At 41.0% G+C, this 20,095-nt stretch overlaps 1 protein-coding gene across 1 annotated transcript in view; it reads left to right on the forward strand.

Moving 5' to 3' along the window:
• The window catches only part of grik4 (glutamate receptor, ionotropic, kainate 4), a 240,088-nt gene that overhangs the window by 212,874 nt on the left and 7,119 nt on the right, over positions 1-20,095 (forward strand). The window contains exons 12-14 of the mRNA XM_044032697.1: positions 1,302-1,409; positions 10,609-10,812; positions 12,610-12,723. Of these exons, the coding sequence (XP_043888632.1) occupies positions 1,302-1,409; positions 10,609-10,812; positions 12,610-12,723 (426 nt within the window). The remainder of the gene's footprint in view (positions 1-1,301; positions 1,410-10,608; positions 10,813-12,609; positions 12,724-20,095) is intronic.

The raw sequence follows: 20,095 nt of genomic DNA on the forward strand, positions 1-20,095 counted from the left end.
AATTTATCCCTGAAACACGGATGAATGACCAGGTTTTTATCAAACTTCAGTCACTTATCTAACAGTTCATCTCTTTGACTCTAAGGACCATTTTCTTGTGACATGGATTCAAATGCACCAACACACTATCAAGGCTTAAGTAGGTGCTACATTCTCCCTTTACTCCTCAATTCATAATGACTTTTATGATAATGGATATTGTTTCTTGGAGATAGAGTTGGTAATGTTTACATAATAAGATCGATGACAGAGTTTGAAGATAATGACGGAGTGTTTTGTGTCATCATCATTTTATTTCTCAGTGGTTCAGTGGTCAGTGCAAAAGGTGGGCATGATGACCTCATACCTGCATAAATTAAATTGGAACAAAAGAAATTGCATCCATGAAGATGATACAAACTAATATAAAGACATATTTTTAGCTCTATAGACCTAGATTTATCTTTTGATTAAGTGCAATCCAAGTGCAATCCCTCCATGTATTAAAATAACATCTCCTAAAATTACCTCAATAAAGAAAAGAAAGATGTTTACTCCTTTAATGTTACCAACCAAAACAAATCTTACTAAACCCCTACACTGGTAGAAAGTAAGAAAGATTTATTGTCACTGGTATTTTTACTTTATATCTACTTAGACAATTTCTGCAACCTTGGAGCTAAAAAGAAGAGAGGCCGTGGACGCTCCTCAAGCTCAGAAAATATGAATCACCAAGGATTTTTAAGAGGAATGTGTACTTGAATGTGGGAAGAGGCAAATTATATCTACAATATCTACACTGAGCTTGAGTGGATGAACGAAATGAAATAAAACGATGGCATGGCGGTGGCAGAGACAGACTTAAGGAAAAGACACTGTGTGAGGTGGTCGTGGTGGTGGTGTGAATCCCAAATCGAGCTGTAATGAGAATGAGAATGTGGCTCCGTGCCAGAGGATTTGACGGTAATTGGTTTAATGAATGCATTCTGTTGCCTCAGATTGAAAACATGCCCTGTACTCACTCCTCAAGGAGCCAAATGCATGCTGTCGTTTCCTTTTTCTGTCACCTTGTGTCACACCAAGGCGATATTTCCACTGCTTTCTCTTTGTCCTGTGCTGCCTTTTGTGAAGGTCAAATTGAGGCAATAAAGCATTTTTTGTTATTTCTTCAGTAGATGACTGTATAGTGACTATAGTGAGTCTTTTTTTCATAGTGTGTGGACGTATGTACTGTATTTATTACTGTTCCAGTTACACTAAGCACCTCGAAATTGTACACGTCACGGTTGTCCTCTGTGTGTGTTTGTGTGCGTCCTTTGCAGATTGGCCTGTGGCACTCTGAAAACGGACTGTCCATGGAGAAAAAGCTTCCATCAATCAACGTGACGGACACCCTCTTCAACACCACTCTCACCATCACGACAATACTGGTAAGTGCTGTGCATCGGTGCTACCGCTGTATGCATGTGACCGCCGTGCATGCCATTTACTTCTTGGCCAATCTACACGTGGCTGACATTCTGCGGCTGGCAGACAATTACCATATCAAAAACCCATTTGTACTCTCAGATCCAAACTCAGTCCGCTTGGGATCAGAGGATCTGATGCTGTGCGGGGTGTTTTTTTGTTTTGGTTTTTTCTTCGCTCTGATTATTTTGATGAGACTACATCACAGTGCAACAGCAGGAGCTAATAATTCACCGTGTCAGCCATTCTCTGTCTCTTTTGTAAATATAGGTCCTTTGAGCTCACTATATAGCCTCACGTACTAAACCCATCACAAGAAATGCAATATATTTCTAAGTTATTTTCTTAATCACCGTCACGTTAATGAGCAATTATCTGTGAATTAAAAAGCAAAATGACGGTTTTCCTCAATGACAGCTTTGTTTGAACAGAAGTAAATTAGGTACCTGAAACACTGATAAATAAATACTAAATCCTTTTAATAAGATTAAAAGGGCATATTGGCAGTCTACCAAATGACCAATGAAGCTTAAAGCAACTAATCATGAAATTAGCCATTTGAAAGTGTTCACCTCAACTGAGACGTTTCATTAGAAGACAGTCAATTATCAAACTCACGGGTCATCTTTGTCTTTAATTCTTGTTTTAAATGAAAATGGCAAAAAAAAAGGATTCAGTGTTCTTGAAACGGCGACACAGCCGAGTTTGATGGAGCAGTAAAAGGCCTGATGTTATCGTCCCCTGGCTGCCTTACAATCTCTTTGTTTTTTGTGTGTTCTTGTAGCCTCAACACATTAAATTGTAAATGCATCGGGGATAGCGCTGATGAGCACTCTCTACTCATATACTCTCTCCTCAAAAGCATTTATATTTCACTCAGATGTCCATAACAAAGGGATTGGAGTAGTTGCGGAGAGAATAAATGAGAACTTTACAGACACTTAAGCTGATCACTGCATGAAGTATAGACATGGTTATTGGATTGTTGATTGCAGGTGATACTGACCACTGCACTCTGCACTTTGGATGAGTGCGTGGAAATCGGCACATTTCGTTGTACCGCTCGTGCAAAATGCTGCATCACGGCTGTAGACAAGATAAAAAATGTGCATAGTCGCCTAACTTTGGTTGCGAAGCATAAATTTTTGCGATTTGACCGTTGTCATGCCAAGTTGTGAAACCCTAACTGTAAACAGGATGATGCATGGATTTATGATTAAAATGTGGAAAACCAGTCACATCTTTCCCTCCACTGCACTGTTGTTGCACTGTTGTTGATCATCTGACACACACACACACACACACGCACGCACACACAACTGTCACTCGGCCAGCTCCTCCTGCTTCTTCTTCCTATGATGAATAAGAAGATGTAAGATATATAAGTGGCTTGTAAGCAGAGGCAATGGGCCCAGTGTGTGTTTTCTGAGCGGCAACCTGTGAGAATGAGAGAAAGGACATATTGCCATATTTTTGCCACTAAACAACTCACTGGTCTCATTGAGACTGATTGGGTTTCACATTCATTACGCACGGGACGAGATAGGCACAAGGGAGGATGGAGCTGGGGGGAGGTTAGTAATAAGACATTATTTTCAGGACAGAAAGAGGGTGTGAAAGAAAGAATTGGCCGAGCGCAGAGATTTGATTTCACTTTACAGATACCGAGTCCCTGGACCAAACTTCGGAAGCCACCAAGGAGCAATTTTCAGTGCCTATCACAGCTCATTCATCATGGTGTGATTGCCGTGTCGCAGTTATCGCACTTTTGTGCGGCAGATGAGCCACAGCTAAAAGCTTTCATAAGAACTCCTTACCTGTGGCCCTTACCAGCATTTACAGTATTTAGGGATACTCTCTCAGAAGCATCTGTGCATGTATATTCATATTTGTGCACTCTTTAACAGCGAGCGTGTCACAGACGACACGTTGGCACAGAGTCTTGCACTTTGCATTACTGTAATTACGCGACGGTTTGTGCTATCGGGAAAAATGCCAGCAGTTTCTGAAAGGTGAGAAGTTGCACATCAAAGTTGGAAAAACGGTTTTATACTGTTCAAATTTCAAATTTAACACGCAAAATCTGGTGTTCATGTAAACTTTTTGGTTTTTCGTCATTTTAAATTGCTAATACACTATTTTAACATGCAGTCAACTGAAAATCACTGCCAGATATTGGCAAGTTCTTCTGGAAAAATGCAAAAGGTTTTGAAAGCCAAGAACTTCTCTTTTACAGGCAGAGTCTGTATCTGTTTGTCATCGCAGCCTCAGTCACTCAGTGTTCTCTCTTCCCCCCCGCACGTCTCATTTTAATCATGTGCGTTTTCCCTCTCTGCAAAATTACGGCAACCGCCACAAATAGCCTCCATCTCCTCCTTTTAAACGCATGTAAAATACGTCCCAAGTGTTTACTGAGATGCACACAAAGAGCCACCAGCCACCGCTCTGTGCACGTCAACACAGAGGCAAGGTCACGCAGGTGAACAGTTTCATCAACATTAATATTTCAAACACTAAAGTGGCGATAGACAGTCTCCGTGTCCTTCGGCTCTTGTTTGGTCTCTGTTGTAAAGATGCAGCAGTAATAAGACATCAGTAAGGACAGGGGTACATTTCCTCACAGCAGGTGTGTGTGTGTCTGTGTGTGTGTGTGTGTTGTGTCTTAATAAACACCTAGATATTGATTGGTTTCTGTACTCTGCAGTGTTCGGGATGCAGAATAACAGAGTTTTTTTGTGCTGCGAATCGATTTCCTTTTCTTTCTTCTTTTTTTTTTTTACCTTTCACAAAAACCACATCCTGCAAGAGAATAATAACATGGTTTAAGCAAGGTTTATGGGGGATCAATATAAACATAGACTTTGTCATTTTACTCTCACAATCACTCTGCACAATCATTTTTAACATTGTAAAGTCTCAGCGAAAAGGTTTATTCCGCATCTTTCAGTTTTAACGTTTTGAAAATATATCTTCTCTACTTATATTACTTTTAATGAGGCTAGAAGATGGATAATATGAAAATGGGGATTTAAGCATAAAGCCACCATATACCATATAGCAAACACACACAGCTTATTTATGTCACACATTTGAGTAAAACATTGTAAAAAATCAAACTTTCCCTAGGGCCTATGTCAATAGACATGGTTATTATGCCACTTATAACAATAAACTGCCTTTGGTGTTAATGTGTCACTTGTTTAATTAGGCTCTTAAATGGGGGTCATGCTCAGTTCTTGTCGAATTTGAAGTGTTATTCTGAAGGAACTCAAATGCAAAGCTGAGTTGTACCTGTTTGGACATTTCTCTTGGTTGCCAGCGTTCTGCCCTGACTGTCAGGGAACTGCAGTGCCTCAATATTTAAATCCCAACTCAACGCTCATTTTTCTTATTAATGTCTCAAATCTGCTTTAAGTCCCAACACTAAGAGCCAATGCTCTGCCATTGTCAACTACCATGCTCTCGATCATTCGCTCAGTTCTCCCGCAGACTAACCCCTTTCTATCATTAAGTGCTCTCATATCCACTTACATACATAATGGGAAAAATCCAACAGAGGACATTGTGTTGACTGATCGCAGTAGATGCAGCGACAGTTTTCTGGCACACAGGCTCGGCAAAACTGACGCAAGTGCACAAAATACACAAGATACACAAGATCTGTCCCCATTGTTGTGCTTTAGTGTTCTCATTTTGTATTTGTATTCAAAAATGACGCCACATTTTTACATATTGTTAAAATTAACATGACCAAGCCATTTTTCAAGCTCGTAGTTTAACAAACGGAGTCCTGTGAGATAATTGTATCTCCCCTGGCAGTTTGCTGAGCTTTGGAGAGCACGTTTGAAGGATAAGAAGTCGCTTGTTGAAAGTGAGGAGGGTTCTGAAAAGACATAACAAACACTCGGCAGTTTTGAGGCTGATTTTGAACAACGTCCACAATTACACCTGGGGCTCCAGCTCTAAGCACATGCATGCTTGTGCACTCGCTTGTGCACATGCAAGAGTTTGCTTCCTCCTCCGAAGTTATCAGTTCACAACCAGACTTCCTCTTTAAAGGGCTGCATTTCTTTATGGCTTTAAACGTATAGCTTTATTGCAGTTTTGCTGTGGTGTGCAAAAAACGATGAACTTTTATTGTGACTTTTTTTTTTTCCCTTCCTCCGTGGAATATAGCACTTTCATACCTCTAAATGTTTCATACCTTGATAAGCATTATTTTTATATGAGTTTGGTCTCAACTTTACAGATGCTTTAGGAGTAGTGGTTCTTTCACTGGTGTTTTGTTTTTTTCCTCCCAATGTTATAGGGTGAGTATGACTGCAGCAGAAACTCTAACTTTTAGTAGAAGTTGTGTTTCCATTTGGGCAACACAGCATCAGTCCGCTTTATAGACAGTTTTGACCTGGACAATTTTATCGAACAACGCAACCTCACGGAGGGAGAGAAATTGAAAGTGAGGGAAAATAACGAATGGAAAAAAAGTCAGAGGAGTAAAAGGAAAACACATTTCGCTTTTGATAACAGTCAAACTGTCCCTGTGTTATTGATTGCGACTGAGGTTTTACTGGTGAGATTGATGTTTGTCAGGCCCGATTTTATTAGTGTGTACCCAACAGGGTCAACACAATGTGATGGAGGTAAGACAGGATACAAAGGCAATATTTTTTGGTATCACTTCAACAGATTGAGCTTCTTAATGATGGGGGGCCATTTGTTATAAACACAGAATGTGTTTGCTGTTCTTCGCACACGTAAATCAAGACACAAGAAGTTGAATTATGATTTTTCTTTTAATTTGGGCCCGAGCACTCACACAGTGGTGTGAGGAGGAGGAAAAAAGAAATTCTCCCCAAAGATCGCACTTTACTACACGTTGGTGAAAACAGGGCACGCAAATCATTTCATCAAACAAGGGAAATATGTAACTGTAGCAAAACATTGCTCAGTAGTGCCCCCAAAGGTGAAACCCGGTAGGACAAAGCCAAAAATAAGTTGCACCAAATTTCACGAAACTTGGTGAAAACACGTCACAGCCCAAGATGAAGATAAAGAAAAGTATATCGCGACCATGGCCTCAACTCAACAGCATCATCAAAGATGAAATCTTGCATTTTCAAATGGGCGTGGCCACAGCTGCCATCCTGATTTTGGCCGCCATGTCACCACTATACCAGGAAGTGGCTTGTGACTTTACTGTACATTGACCCGACTGCACAAAACTTCATACGTGAGATAAGAGACCCCAGACAGAAAACATGAATACTGAGTCAGGGGGATAGCGTCACCTGCTGGCAGGGCAGCGGCAGTGAGGGCCCACACAATGCTGCTTGCAGCTTTACTTAAAGTGTCGCAGTTGGATGAAACCAATGCGTTCATCTCGACACTTTCATCTCGATTGTTTGTTTTTTTGCTTTGTATGTGTGATGAGCTCCTGCAGTGCATGTCACCGTTCTGTCCTGTCCCTCAGTTCAGCGTTCATTATGTCAAACGCCTATCAAGCAAACCTCTATAACAATGTTGCTGATATGGGAAAGACTGAAGATGTGTGACTACATTTGGGCTGACAAAAAGTTTGACTCAAAGGATGAAAGCATCTCTGAACTGCGAAATTAGCATTTATATTGTGGAACATAAGTGTGCAACGATGCCGCATTCGACGCGCGAGGTGACGAATGGATGTTTTAAAGGAGTTAATGAATAGCTGGATAGATTTGCCTGTACATGCAGTGTCGTCAGTAGCTGAAGAGCTTGACTGACTCTCTGAGCAAAGACACATTTGTTCTGTTCAAAGTACAAATATTCAGCGTGTAACAATTATCAGCCATAATTCTGAATCAAAACAATGAATCAAAAATATTTTAGCCAGTCAATCTTGTCTCAAAACAGATCACAAATACTTAATCATTTCGTGGCCTCCTCTGCAGTTATTTTAACAAATGCCCCAAACAAAAAAATAGCTTAACAAGTGTCTAAGTGTTTACAAAGCCAAAAACAAAGAAGAAAGTTGTCATTAGCATAGTGGGTCAACAAAACCTCAACACACAGGAGAGGATTGTGCTTATTAAATGTCTGTTTCCACCAAGTATTAACTCTGGACAAACCTTAGTGAGATAAGATGAGGACAAATTTGTATTTTACAAACAATGATGTCAGTTTGATAATTAGCTTTGGCAACGCAGACAGTCCTGAGTAGAGTCAATGAACTTTTCCTTTTGTTTTCTTTTTCCACTCTATTAGGACCTGACAGTAAGAATACGATAAGAATAAAGATTAAAACCAAATATCGACAATCGTTTCACATGAAATTATGCAGCTCACTCTATGACTTGTAATATTGTCTCTTTATGTTTTTGTAGTTCTGTGTGCAGGGTTACACACACACACACACACAGAGAGTCAGATATTGTAACATTGTTCAAAAATAGAAGGTTGTTGGTTCTATTTTACATCAACGCAGCAAAAAAAAAAAAAGCATAGCTGACCAGTCCAGTGTCACAGTGATCCAAATGCAGCTACATGAGGAACCACACAGTTGCTATTGTCACCTGTTGTGCACCCAGTTCTCACACAATATTTCTAGTTTCAGGAAAGCTTTCACTTTTGTTGGTTTCTTTGAACGACAGATCAATCAACAGTTTACAGCTACGCAAACAAGTGTTCCTACTGCGGTGTTGACACAACAAAGCCGACTGCAATCCAAACACGGCATTATTGCTTTTGTTTAACTCAAAGAGACGGAACAGTGGTCTGCGGTGTCTGTGATGACTTCAAATCTGCCTGCTGTTGGCATTTAGGCGACTGTATATGTAAAAAGTTGTGGAAGTTGTTGACAGTCTCGTGATTTAGTAAAGCAAGTGTAGTTTTTGCATAAGCAGACAAAGTTTTGTAAAAGAAAGACACTAAACATCTTTGTGTGACACTAAAGATAACTTTGTTTTCCTTTTAATGTGCATATTTCCCTTAAGACAAAAAAAAATAGAGCATGCCAGCATGAGGAGTGTGTTAATCATTGTTATCTGATTTCGTGTTGCCAAAGTAAGTTACTTTCAGTCGGATTCATGAGCTGAGTGCAGGGATAGTGCATCAACAAAGTGGTACATAACGCTGTGTTTTTTTATGATGTAGTGGAGTCTGAGCGCACCAGGCTGACAGTTGCATTATTTGAAAAATAGCACAATAAGGGTGTCTCCAAAATATATCACTGTGGGGCTCTTTAAATCTTACTGCAACATCAACTAAATGACCAAACAAGACATAAATAAACAGTCCAACAGAGAATTGGTTTTCTAAAAGACAGGTTGTAAATAGTTGTGTGTTTTGGGGTGTGTGAGCATGCGTGTCACTTTTGTTTTTTATCTGCTTCTCGCTGGAAAGAACAGATTATCACATTCTGATTTTAGCACTTGAGCTGTGCTTCAGGTTCACAAATAATCCGTTTTCTCACCTCACAACCTCGCATGAACCTCCACCATTCCTCCTGACTAAAACAGTGGCTCATGTTATGTTCATTAAACTCCAGCAACATCATATAAAACTCATTAAGTTGTTGGGCGCTGCCAAGAGATTACAAGAAGAACTGGACGAAGTCATGACCACAGTCATATAGGCTGAACATAGTCTTAAGATATCCTGACTTTTAGATGTTTTTATGTGGGTGACGTTTCCTAAATCTTTCAAACTGCAGCCCAATGCCATATTTTTGTGACAAGTCAGTGTTTATGTCTTTCAATGTCAGGCCCAAGCTGAAATATGCTACGTGGTATTTTTCTACGTGGTATTTTTCAGTCTCTCTACACACAGACAGAATCTTTCTTTTTATTTCACAGCAGTACTTGAAGTGGGCCTGTACACAGTACCAGTACTTCAGTTTGACTGTTTTCAGTCTGTTTAAGCAATCTGGCAAATTCATGATGGCCCAGAAATCATAGTTTCTTGGAGTGCACTCAGGAAAGTATTATAGGTGCACATTCACCTGTTGTCGCGAGAGTTTTTATTTTTATTGTCAAACAAGAGCAATTTTTATCAGGCAGATGATCCACTGTGGCGACCTCTAAGGCCAAAGGAAGAAGAAGAAGAATATCAAAATGGACTTTTCTTTGCTTATTTTAACCATAAAAGCACCAGAGAATGTCCTGTAACTAAGTGCTTTTGCCCATTTTTCCAGAATAACTTCCAATATCTGGCAGTTATTTGCTATTTACTGCATGTTAAAATACTATTAAATGTTTTAACAATTTAAAATGAAGAAAAACAAAAAAGGTTTATTTAGAAAATCACTGCAGTTGTACACGGATAAATTTGAAATTTGAACATTATGAAACGTATTTAACATTTTTTGAGTCGCTCAATGTTTTGCTGTCTCTCAATGTGCAAAAAAGTTACCAAAAATGGAAACTATGTACAGGTGTTCTTCCCACTCTTTCCTCTCTGGTGACAAAGACGCTGATTCTCCGGCTTCCTGCTACAACATGGGGGAAATTACCATAGTAACCACATGTTGGCTGTGACGTGCAACTTCTCAGCTTTCAGAAACCGTTGGAGGTTTTCTGATAGCACAAACTGTCGCTTAACTACGGTAATGCAAAGTGTGCCTGTGCAAAAGTGTTGTCAGCTATACGACAACATAATAACAAGACACTAAATTAAAACTAAACTAAATGGACTGTGTTGTGCTTGAAGTTTAAATCATTGCTGGAAATATTAAGGATAATTTAAATGTACAAGTTGACAAAAGGTGAAATATGAGTCCAATTTTTAGTTCTTTTAATGTGGACTAAATATTTAAACAAATACAAGTCGTGAACACTGTCTTCTGGTACCTTTTATTGTGTAATGATTTAGTAATAACGGCAGACTAACACACCGCATGTGATGGAAGGAGGAATGCTGGCACTTACTTTTTCCCACTTAAACTCTCTGTGATTTTCATTAGTTCTAGACGGGACTCTTGTAATGCCCTTCATGTTGGTGTCACTCAGTCTTCTCGGAGCCGCCTCCAATTACTGCAGCATGCGGCCGCTCGCCTTTTAACAAACTCAACTGGACGGAAGCACATCACTCCAATACTTTATTCTCTCCACTGGTTGTTTTAGAGTTGATTTCAGACTTTTAATGCTTGTTTTTAAAGCCCTTCATGGCCTCTTGTTTTTTCCCCCTCAGGAAAATCCGTATCTAATGCTGCGGCGGAACCACCAGGAAATGGAGGGAAATGACCGATATGAAGGCTTCTGTGTGGACATGCTCAAAGAGCTGGCAGATATCCTCAAGTTCAAGTATCGTATCCGTCTAGTTGGTGATGGACTGTACGGGGTCCCCGGGGCTAACGGAACATGGACCGGCATGGTTGGAGAGCTTATCTCAAGGGTATGTAAATATATACAGTGAACATGCAGAGAATCAATAGCCTGCAAACAAGCTCCATAACCATATTTAACTCATCATGTATATTTGCAACCACAGCACTTCTGAGGGCACAGAAAAGAGTTCAATCAGCTCGCCGCCAGCAGCATTCCGTCATTTCACACTTTTTCATTCAACAGTTGGCCTTTTCAGCTTAACCACTGTATTTTCTAAAACAGTCACGGCTTGTTGGTGGCTTGTTCTCTGTCAGCTCCCTTTCCTCGAGCCTTGTGGGCTGACTTTCACAGACTTTCCTCCGGAAATCTGTCTGTGTTGTTGATGTTACATCTCACAGTGAGATATTACATTCTTGCAGCTATGCTGTTTGTAGCTGTTAACATTTAGATGAGGTCATGTAAGGGGTGTCGAGCACAGGAGAGAGGAAAGAACAGTAGTGAAGCAGCCCTTGAAAAAAGTAAGTGGAAAGCTGCAGTTATGGAGTGGGGGAAAGGGAATCAACCTTATGGGATTCTGGTGGTGATGTATCTAAATTCTGTGAGTTAATGGAGGGCAAAGTCATTATACATGTAAAGCAAGGAGTATCTGCTCTTATCATTGTCACTGCCTGCCACCACTCTCGTCCCCCAGTAAGTTATCTCCGGAAGGCTGACCTTCAGAATTTCAGCAGTTTGAGCATTTGAGTTGTAAGGCGGGTGGGTGGACAAAAAAAAGTCCAGGCGCGCTTGATAAGGTATTAGTCATGGGACATGGGATGTCTGGAGGGATGACACAAAGGCTTCAGGTTGTTTGGTTAAAGGCTTAGAGAGGAATTGAGGAAGGTGGCCGGGTTAAAAAAAATATGGATATGAAATAAAGCATATTTCTCCCAACAGATATCTGTGTCCCTGCAAGTACTATTGAGAATGGAAAAGATTTATGAATGGATGGATTGAAGGATAGATAGGATAGATAATAATAATAGCAATTCATTTTATTTATAGGCGCCTTTCAGGACACTCAAGGTCACCTTACAAAGTATAAATACAGTGCAAAATGCAAATGTAAAGTAAAATACAAGAAAGAAAGAATGTAGAGAAAAATATAAGACAATGTTTTGAGGGTCAAAGCCTGTGGACAGAAGATAGGCCAGCAGAAGACATCAGTGTGGACTGTTCAGCCTTTTCATGGTTAAAGAGAGTGGACATTTGAAGTGTAATGTCCTTTTGAAGCATAGACAAACAGGACTGGGGCATTTAGATTAATCTCTTGATGGTTGCTTATTGAAAACATTACACAGCACATCGTAACAAAACCATGCGAAATCCTCTCTTGTATAAATCTGATGTCCCCTCTCTTTGTCTCTCTTCCCCCGACATAGAAACTGTGTGTTTGTGGATTTGCGGTGCTGCAGCTTTGCTTCCCTTCTCTTTTTCCTCCCATTCCTCTCTGTCGCCCAATCCGCTTAGTTCTCCTGCAGCAGACAAAGAGCAATGCACTGCTCCTTTCACTCTTTGCTCCTTGGGAGATGAAAAACTTGTTGCAGTTGCACTTTGTATTATTGGATGGGAGCCATCCGGTCGTCAACTCTCACTGACCATTTCAATGTGTGTGCATGTGTGCGTGATTTATCAGCCTCTGTTTTGCCAAGTGATTTGTCATGATCCTGCTCTCTTGGCCAGTCACAATGGATACCTTGAATTTCCTTGTGCCCCTCAGCACAAAGCACAGGTTTATGCTTACCTCAGACAGTGCTGTTGCTCTTAAATCATCTCCTCACAGCGGTGTTCAGAATTATTTTGACTGTATGCATTTGTGTTTCAGAAAGCTGACCTGGCCGTTGCGGGACTCACCATCACAGCAGAGCGCGAAAAAGTCATTGACTTTTCCAAGCCTTTTATGACCCTTGGTATCAGTATCATGTACCGTGTCCACCTGGTGAGTTACCTCCTACCACCACAAAAACACAAACTTTGATGTTTTGTGTGTTCTTCAAGGGTCTTTCTGCACGGAGTTTGCATGCATGTTTTCCCCATGTGTGCATTTTCCAAAAGCATGCAAATTTAGGGATTAGGCAAATTGGACACTAAATTGACCATATGTGTGAGTGTGAGAGTGAATGGTTGTTTGTCACTATGTGAACCTGTGATGGACTGGCGACCTGTCCAGTGTGTTCCTTGCCTTTTTGCCCTATGTCAGCTGAGATGGCACCAGCGACCCCTGCGACACTCAAGTGGAGGATAAAGTGGTAGAAGATGGATGGATGGATGGATGGATGAACCATTCTGGTTATTCTCCTTTGACCAAGTGATGATTGTGTGTAAAAATCCCAGTCGATCAGCGCTTTCTGAAAATACTAGATCCGTGAATTAAATCACTTCTCTTCCAAATTCTGATGCTCAGTTTGAACTTCAGCTGGTTGACTTGGCCATGTCTTAATAATTGTTTTGATGCTATTACATATTTGCAGTGGCCAGTGAGTGAACATGTAGACATACCACATTCCCATTCAATACCCATTCTTCTTTTTTTGGCTTGTATTTGCTGAAATCCCTCTGTTTTTTCATTCACTCATCCTGTCGTGTGTTTTCATGGTTATACCCTCCACTTCCTACTCTCCCCATCCCATCACTTAGGCCTTGTTTTCTTTTTTTTTCTTCATTATCCTTCCTGTATCCTTCCCTTCTGTCCTTGCAGCCACAGCTTTTTAACAGTGTCCAGTTCTTTTCAATTGCCACTGCGTTTGTTCATTTCCTCCTTCTGTTGCTGCGCCCCTGCCCTTCCTGCCACAACCAGATGGCATGATTTGTAGTGTGAACATCCTGATAAATGTGGCACTTTCACAGTTGCATTCCACTTGTCCTTCAATAAGGTTTGGTTGTTATATTCATAAAAAAAAATAATAAATAAATAAAAAAGCCAACCATGCTTTGTAGACAGAAGCAAAGAAATAACAGCAGTGCAGGTGGAAATGAGCCAGCGTCCGCTAAGTCAGTGGTCCATTAATCATCAGTTCTCCCCCAAAACCCAAAGTGACACAGCAGGGACCACTGTATTTCTGGCCACAGTCCACACTTAGGTTTCGCACAAGTACAAGTTAGCATTAGTGTCCCTGAGGGACGTTTACTCACATTTCTTCTTGCTCTCATTTCTTTCTTTTCACCTTTCCATGGTTTGCAAACAACACTAATATGTGTTGCACTGAGGGACTCAGTTGAGTGGCAACAGTTGGGGGAAATCAGTCGATACTCGCAGCAGGTGCTGTGTCAAATGGGCCAGTGGGTAGCATATCACCTCTGAAGTACAAGACATGCAAACAGGGAGTCAGCAGGAGAAGGTGATCTGGAGCTGATGTCCCTCAGGGCTCACACACACACACAGTCACAGAGTTGAATTAACACAGATTTAATAGTACATTTAGTGTAAAAAATAAAAGAGAAGAGCTGTTGAAATTATTGTTGAAGCATTGGTGCAGCGCTTTACTATTTCAAAATTGCTTGCAGATGCTCTGTAGTGTTAATGAAAGTGAGCCGTCACCATTGTTGACTGTTTTACTGAAGACAAGCAATAAAGTAGATTGTTTTAGATGTTAATAAAGTCTACATAGTAATAGCTCTTATGAAAATTATACAATTGTTATATTGTATACATCTTATATCATAAACAGTTATTATTATTGAGACTCAAATAAGGTAGCAGGGTTTAGTGAAGCCGCCCAGTGCTAAGCTTGTCTTGTGTGTAAAAAGGTTCCAACTGGTCTGTTTTATTTGCAATTATATTTCAAGGACAGTGCACAGCCTATAATAAACCCCTGCTAGGTAATATAAAATGTTTGATATAAAATGAAACAAAAATAAAATCAAAAACTTCCTTGTCCTGTCATGACTGAACATTGTTAGGAAAAGGCAAGAAGCCATTAGCTGTTCACGCACTAATGTACATTTAATAGAATATCTTGCCGTGAACATGACACTTTTCAGCTACATCAATCCTAATAGGTATATTCACAAAATGATCAAAGGCACAAAGCAAGACCACAGTGAATACTGAAAACTAATGGTACGTGCAAGTTTACTTTCAGTCCAAGTATATGGAGTTTTGGAACCGAGGGCAAGAAAAGAGGAAGGTACATGATAAAAGGGAAGGCAGCACTTGGCCGCGCAGAAGGGAATTGGGCCTGTACTGGAGGGTTGCTGTGTGTGTCAAATCCGCAAGGACAAGGGGTTCCCACTGAGCAAGTCATTGCTCATTGTTCATCATCTGCCGTGGTGACCCCCAGAAGAGGGACAAGCTGAAGGAAACGTGATAAGAGGGGAAATGAAAACAGGTGTCCAACATGTGTCTCTATCGTTCAGTTCCCAATTTTTTCATCTTCTCTTTAATGTTTCTTTGCCTTGTGGCATTTTCTCAGATCAGAGCGGTCCCCTAGCATGGCTGTACAATTCACTATTTGAATTTCTTCAGTTCTAAACCACTGACTATTGATTTGATGCTCAGTGATCTCTTCAAGGAGGTTTTGTAGCTTGTAAATGAACATTTCTGTCTCATCAATAACAATGCAGAATGCAATAAAATAAAAACACCTGTTGAGAATTCATTATAATTATGTACATTGATTATAATTGAATCTCCCTTTCTCCTCTTTGTCATTTCAAAGCTATTGTACATGCCTGTCTGACTCTCTGTCTGACTCTAAACTCTATTTCCTAAATTATTATTTCCTAAATCCTAAAGTGCCTCAGAAATCAGGTTCTGCCTCATTAGGACCAGGTTTTGCTCTCCATGAGGACTAATGGCCCTGACAAGGTTAAGTGTTAATGCCAGAAAAGGTCCTCAAGAGGTAACTATTACAAGAGTACAAACACAAACACACATTTCATATTGCTTAAAGCTCTGTCACATTCTGAGCCCAACAGAAAGGACAACATTTTTCTCAATAACAATGTTTTGGGGAAAAAGGCTAAATCCCGTATGTGTGTTGCAAATTGTTTTACTTCCTTTTAGCCAATTTCAGACCAAAGACAGTTAAACTAAGTTGAGCTAAATACATGTTTTTCCTGTATTAGTTCCCCGGGGGGTCCAGAACAGTGGCAAAAACCCTTTATTACAGAGGATGCTGATTCCCTGGAGGATCACCATTGTGTTGTCGACTGATACCGCTGTATGACAAAAATAAAAACATAGAAATTCATCTTAGAGCTTGCAGCTCGTCTGCAGAAGATAAGCTCTGCCTGCCTGGCTTCTCCGGCAGTCATGCCTTAGTCTTCAGTGTCTGATTAAGGATTTGTATTCATGAACTTCTTACAGTCATGTAGTATTGTAATTTATACAGTGTGCTTTCTCTTCTGGAAGAGAAAGTGGTTCAAGGCCACATCAGAATTGCACCCCAAAGAAAAGAGCACACCTTTACCTCAGCAGCCAGTGCAATAATGTGTCGCTGCAGGCCTGAGTAGAGCAGAAGAGTTATGAACTCAGACATAACTCAAAGCTACTGTCAACCTCCCGCCCTCTTTTTACACTCATCATTTGAAAAAAAACCAAAAGAAAATGCTGTCACAAGATGCCAACGTTCCAAGTTACAGTGTGTGTGTGTCCCATGTACCATTTAAACGTTTGCTTTATTCTGATGAATTAGACGTAATGTGTTCATGTGTGTGTTTAAGAGGAAGAGAGAGTGGTGTTTCATTAGATAAAGTAGCTAATTAGGCTTGCGAGGACGCTGTGTTATACTCAGCAGCTGCCCCGAGGGTAGCGCTTGACATAAAGAGCTTTATTGACTCTCACTACACACGCCACCTCAAACAAGACATACTCAGGAACACATGCATATAGGCACACATCATTAGCACAAAAAATTATACAGAGTCCTCTCAAAACAGCCTCTGGTCTCATTGCACTGTAGGTCCGTGTTGACGTGACTACATCGCGCCAATCGTGCAGATTGTTGAACTGTACGTTCCTGCTGTAAATCTCTCCACATCCCAGAGGTGTGCAATTACATTCAGGTCTGGTAATCTAACTGTGATCTGACTGCTGAGGCCACTGAAGTACACCAAACTCATTAAGCCAGTTTACGCCAGACAACCTTTGCTTTGTGACATGCTGTATTGTTCCAGTGGAAGGTGGTAAATTGTGATTATCAAGGGATGTGCACGGTCAGCAAGAGTTCATTTTGAGATATACTCAAACCCGGCACTAACAGTCATGGCATCATTACTGAGCCACTGAGGTCACATTTTCCCCCACTCTTCTGTATCTGCACTGCTACCACATCATTGGTTGATTGGATAACTGCTTGGTCAACATAGCTTGGCATGCGCACATTTTCCAAATGCAATACAAAAACCCACACAAGCATGCTGTGTATGTCAAACCATCAGGAAGAAAGTCGGCATAGAACATGAGCAAGGAACTGGTAGAAGGAGAAACGGTGGAGAAAAGATGGGCACATGTGAGCAGGGAAGTGAGCAGCAGAGAGTGAGAGTTGAAATGGCAGTGAGAAAGTCTCCTTCAGTGAGTTGGTATTCAGGCAGGCAGCCTCAGGGGGCGACAGCGTGATATGAATACCAAGAGGGAGGATGACTAGGTAAAATCTTTGACTGGCTAACCTCACTAGCTCCTTCAGTCACCCTCCTGGTATGCAGGCAAATCCCCAGAGAGAAACATTGTGGGGAAGAGAATGAATGAATGAATGCAGAGAACAAGGACAGTTTAAGGTGTGTGCTGAACAGAAAAATTGATATCCACATACCATTGACGGCAGCGATTCCTCACTATTCTGTTTGTTTAGATGTATTCATAAAAACAGGTCATAAAGGATGTTTTACCCTCTGTTACGTCCGCGTATTCTCCTTTGATTTGCCTCACCCCCTCTTATCATCCTATCATGACGATAAACATTTATAAAATGATTCCCCTGGTACTAATAAATAGAATCTAAACACAGAATTGACTGTTTATGTGTGTCCAACCTGTAGCTGTAGTCTACGCTCACATTTAGTGCTAGTTCTGCTTTGAAATGTGCTTTATTTCCACAGATTTATCTTTGATATCTAACTCATGTGCGGTGATATCTGTTAAAGTCACTGCTCCCAGTTTGTGACATCGTTTTGTCAGAGTTTTTAGAGCGGTCTGTCTCTTCTACGTTTATAGTATATCTCACATTCAGCAGGAACTATCAGTCTTGCCCTGGCTGCTGCTGCTTTCCCCAGCCAGAAGTCAGCTATACCTGCTGCCTCTGTATTCAGCCCTGGTGTACTGGGTCGTCCGAGCACGTACTGTATCTGCTGTGCTGCAGATGACTGACAGCCTAGACAGGCGTCTGAAAAGCTTTGAAACAAACACACAGCGATGGAAATGTCGAGCCTTCCAAGTGTGCGTTTGCTGCTCATTGTGGGTCATTTGGTTGGACTGGGAGTCAGTTTGCTGAATACAGTACACAATATTTGTGTACATAAGTTATGTGCCCATGTCAATTATACAGAGCCCTCAATCGCAGAGATAAATCAGTGTTAAGCCCCTGTGAAGGGCAAATGCACTGTTACATAATTACATCACACAAAACAGGACTCGGTCTATCAGTTCTGTGCTGCCTCCAGTGGCACAACTAATTCAAAACTGGCATTTAATGAGCTGGCACATCACTACCTTTATCAAGCTAGTTTGACTACTGTTTGTCATGTTTACACATCCAGCCAACTATTGGCATTCATTTAAATCCATATCTACAGGAATCATACAAGATTGAACCATTTGAATACACCTCTTGGTATTTCTGAAAGTGAGAGACAGTTGGACTTTAAAATGAAGAGTAAAACATTTTTTGCTTTAAGACTAAATGGCCAACCCTGTTGACTTTAAACTCATTGTTTAAAGATCTCATTGTTCCACCGCATGCAGGATGAAAAAAATATTGATCAGCACAGCTTTAAAAACATTGCCTTGACAGACGCCATTAAAAACACCATCCTGGTTCCTGGTCTGTGTTATCACAAGTGGTACACAGGAGTTTCTGTTTACAAGAACGGCATTCTTTATTAAATGCTTTTGATTAACAAACCCCCCCCCCTGGTCTCTTCTTGCCGTTTTCCCTCCGCCTGTATCACTGAACTGCTCTTCTGCACCTTCACTTCTCCACCATCTGTTAGGATGGGAGCACCAGGTCTCTGCAGCTCCCTTCATCTTAATAACAGCACCTTGGAGGGAGATTAAGATGTGGACAAGCGGGGCGAGCAGTTAGCAAATTGCTGGTTCAGCATGCACCAAACTGGACCATGTCAGCACGCACACTTCTGGAACCCGTGTACAGCCAGTGCCAACTCAAAGCAGCTTTGGCAGAGATTGTCACTTTGCATCAGTCCTCCACTCCTGAGAATACACTTGTGTGTTTCACCACTCCACTGCTCTATTTCCAGACAGATATCATCAGCATCACTACAGATCAGACAGATTTGAATTGTCCCACAAAGTTTGAGGAATCTCATTGTCCTCTCCTGCCCCCCCCTCCCTCCTCACTCAGCCAGGCAAATTTGCAAGTGATGCGTTCATGAATTTTCATGTACACAAGTCTAAATGAAGGTTCAGTTCTCATCACAAATTCCCACCAAAATAATTTCACCCCCTTGCTGCAAATTAGATTTTTGAGGGCTTCTAAAAATGTATTACAGCAATGTTTTGGCATGTGTGAAGTCCCCGGTGAGTCCCTAATGGATTATTTTTGCATAAAAGTGATTTGGACTGGTTAAGGTGAGCTCAAATGTGTTTCTTGTTGACACAGAAATTAAATACAGGGATTTCTACATGATTCATTGCATCCATCTCATAACAACTCTTGGACAGTTGGTAGTTTGATTGCCTTCACCGTTTTAACTGTCCTCTCACGACCGTCACAATTTCATCGCCATTAACCGATGATGGCTACGCATCTGTGTGTCAGCAGCTTTTATTCATGTGCTCATGTATGGTCAATCAGGCCATAGGCTGAATATGCATGCTGGGAACATGGGCTCGCAAAAAACACACACCTCAATGGTTACACACAATCATTGTGTACTTGGCACTGGTTCACCAGTAATGGGTTTCACTTAGAGGACAATGGCTGTTGCTGCTGGATAATGAAACATTAGAAAATTAGCCCCTATATTCCCACTGGTTTCTATGCGGCCAACCTTATTTCATGTCATTTTATCTCCTTGACTACTGGTTGCCAGCCCAAACCAATCCATAACCACGGCTATGCTATGCAATTAATCTCTTCCCCTTTTTCCCCTCTGTGCTGGGACTCTGTGCACTCCCAGTCATACAGGAAGTC

Source organism: Solea senegalensis, linkage group LG8 (genome assembly GCF_019176455.1).
Source record: "Solea senegalensis isolate Sse05_10M linkage group LG8, IFAPA_SoseM_1, whole genome shotgun sequence".
Classification (NCBI taxonomy): domain Eukaryota; kingdom Metazoa; phylum Chordata; class Actinopteri; order Pleuronectiformes; family Soleidae; genus Solea; species Solea senegalensis.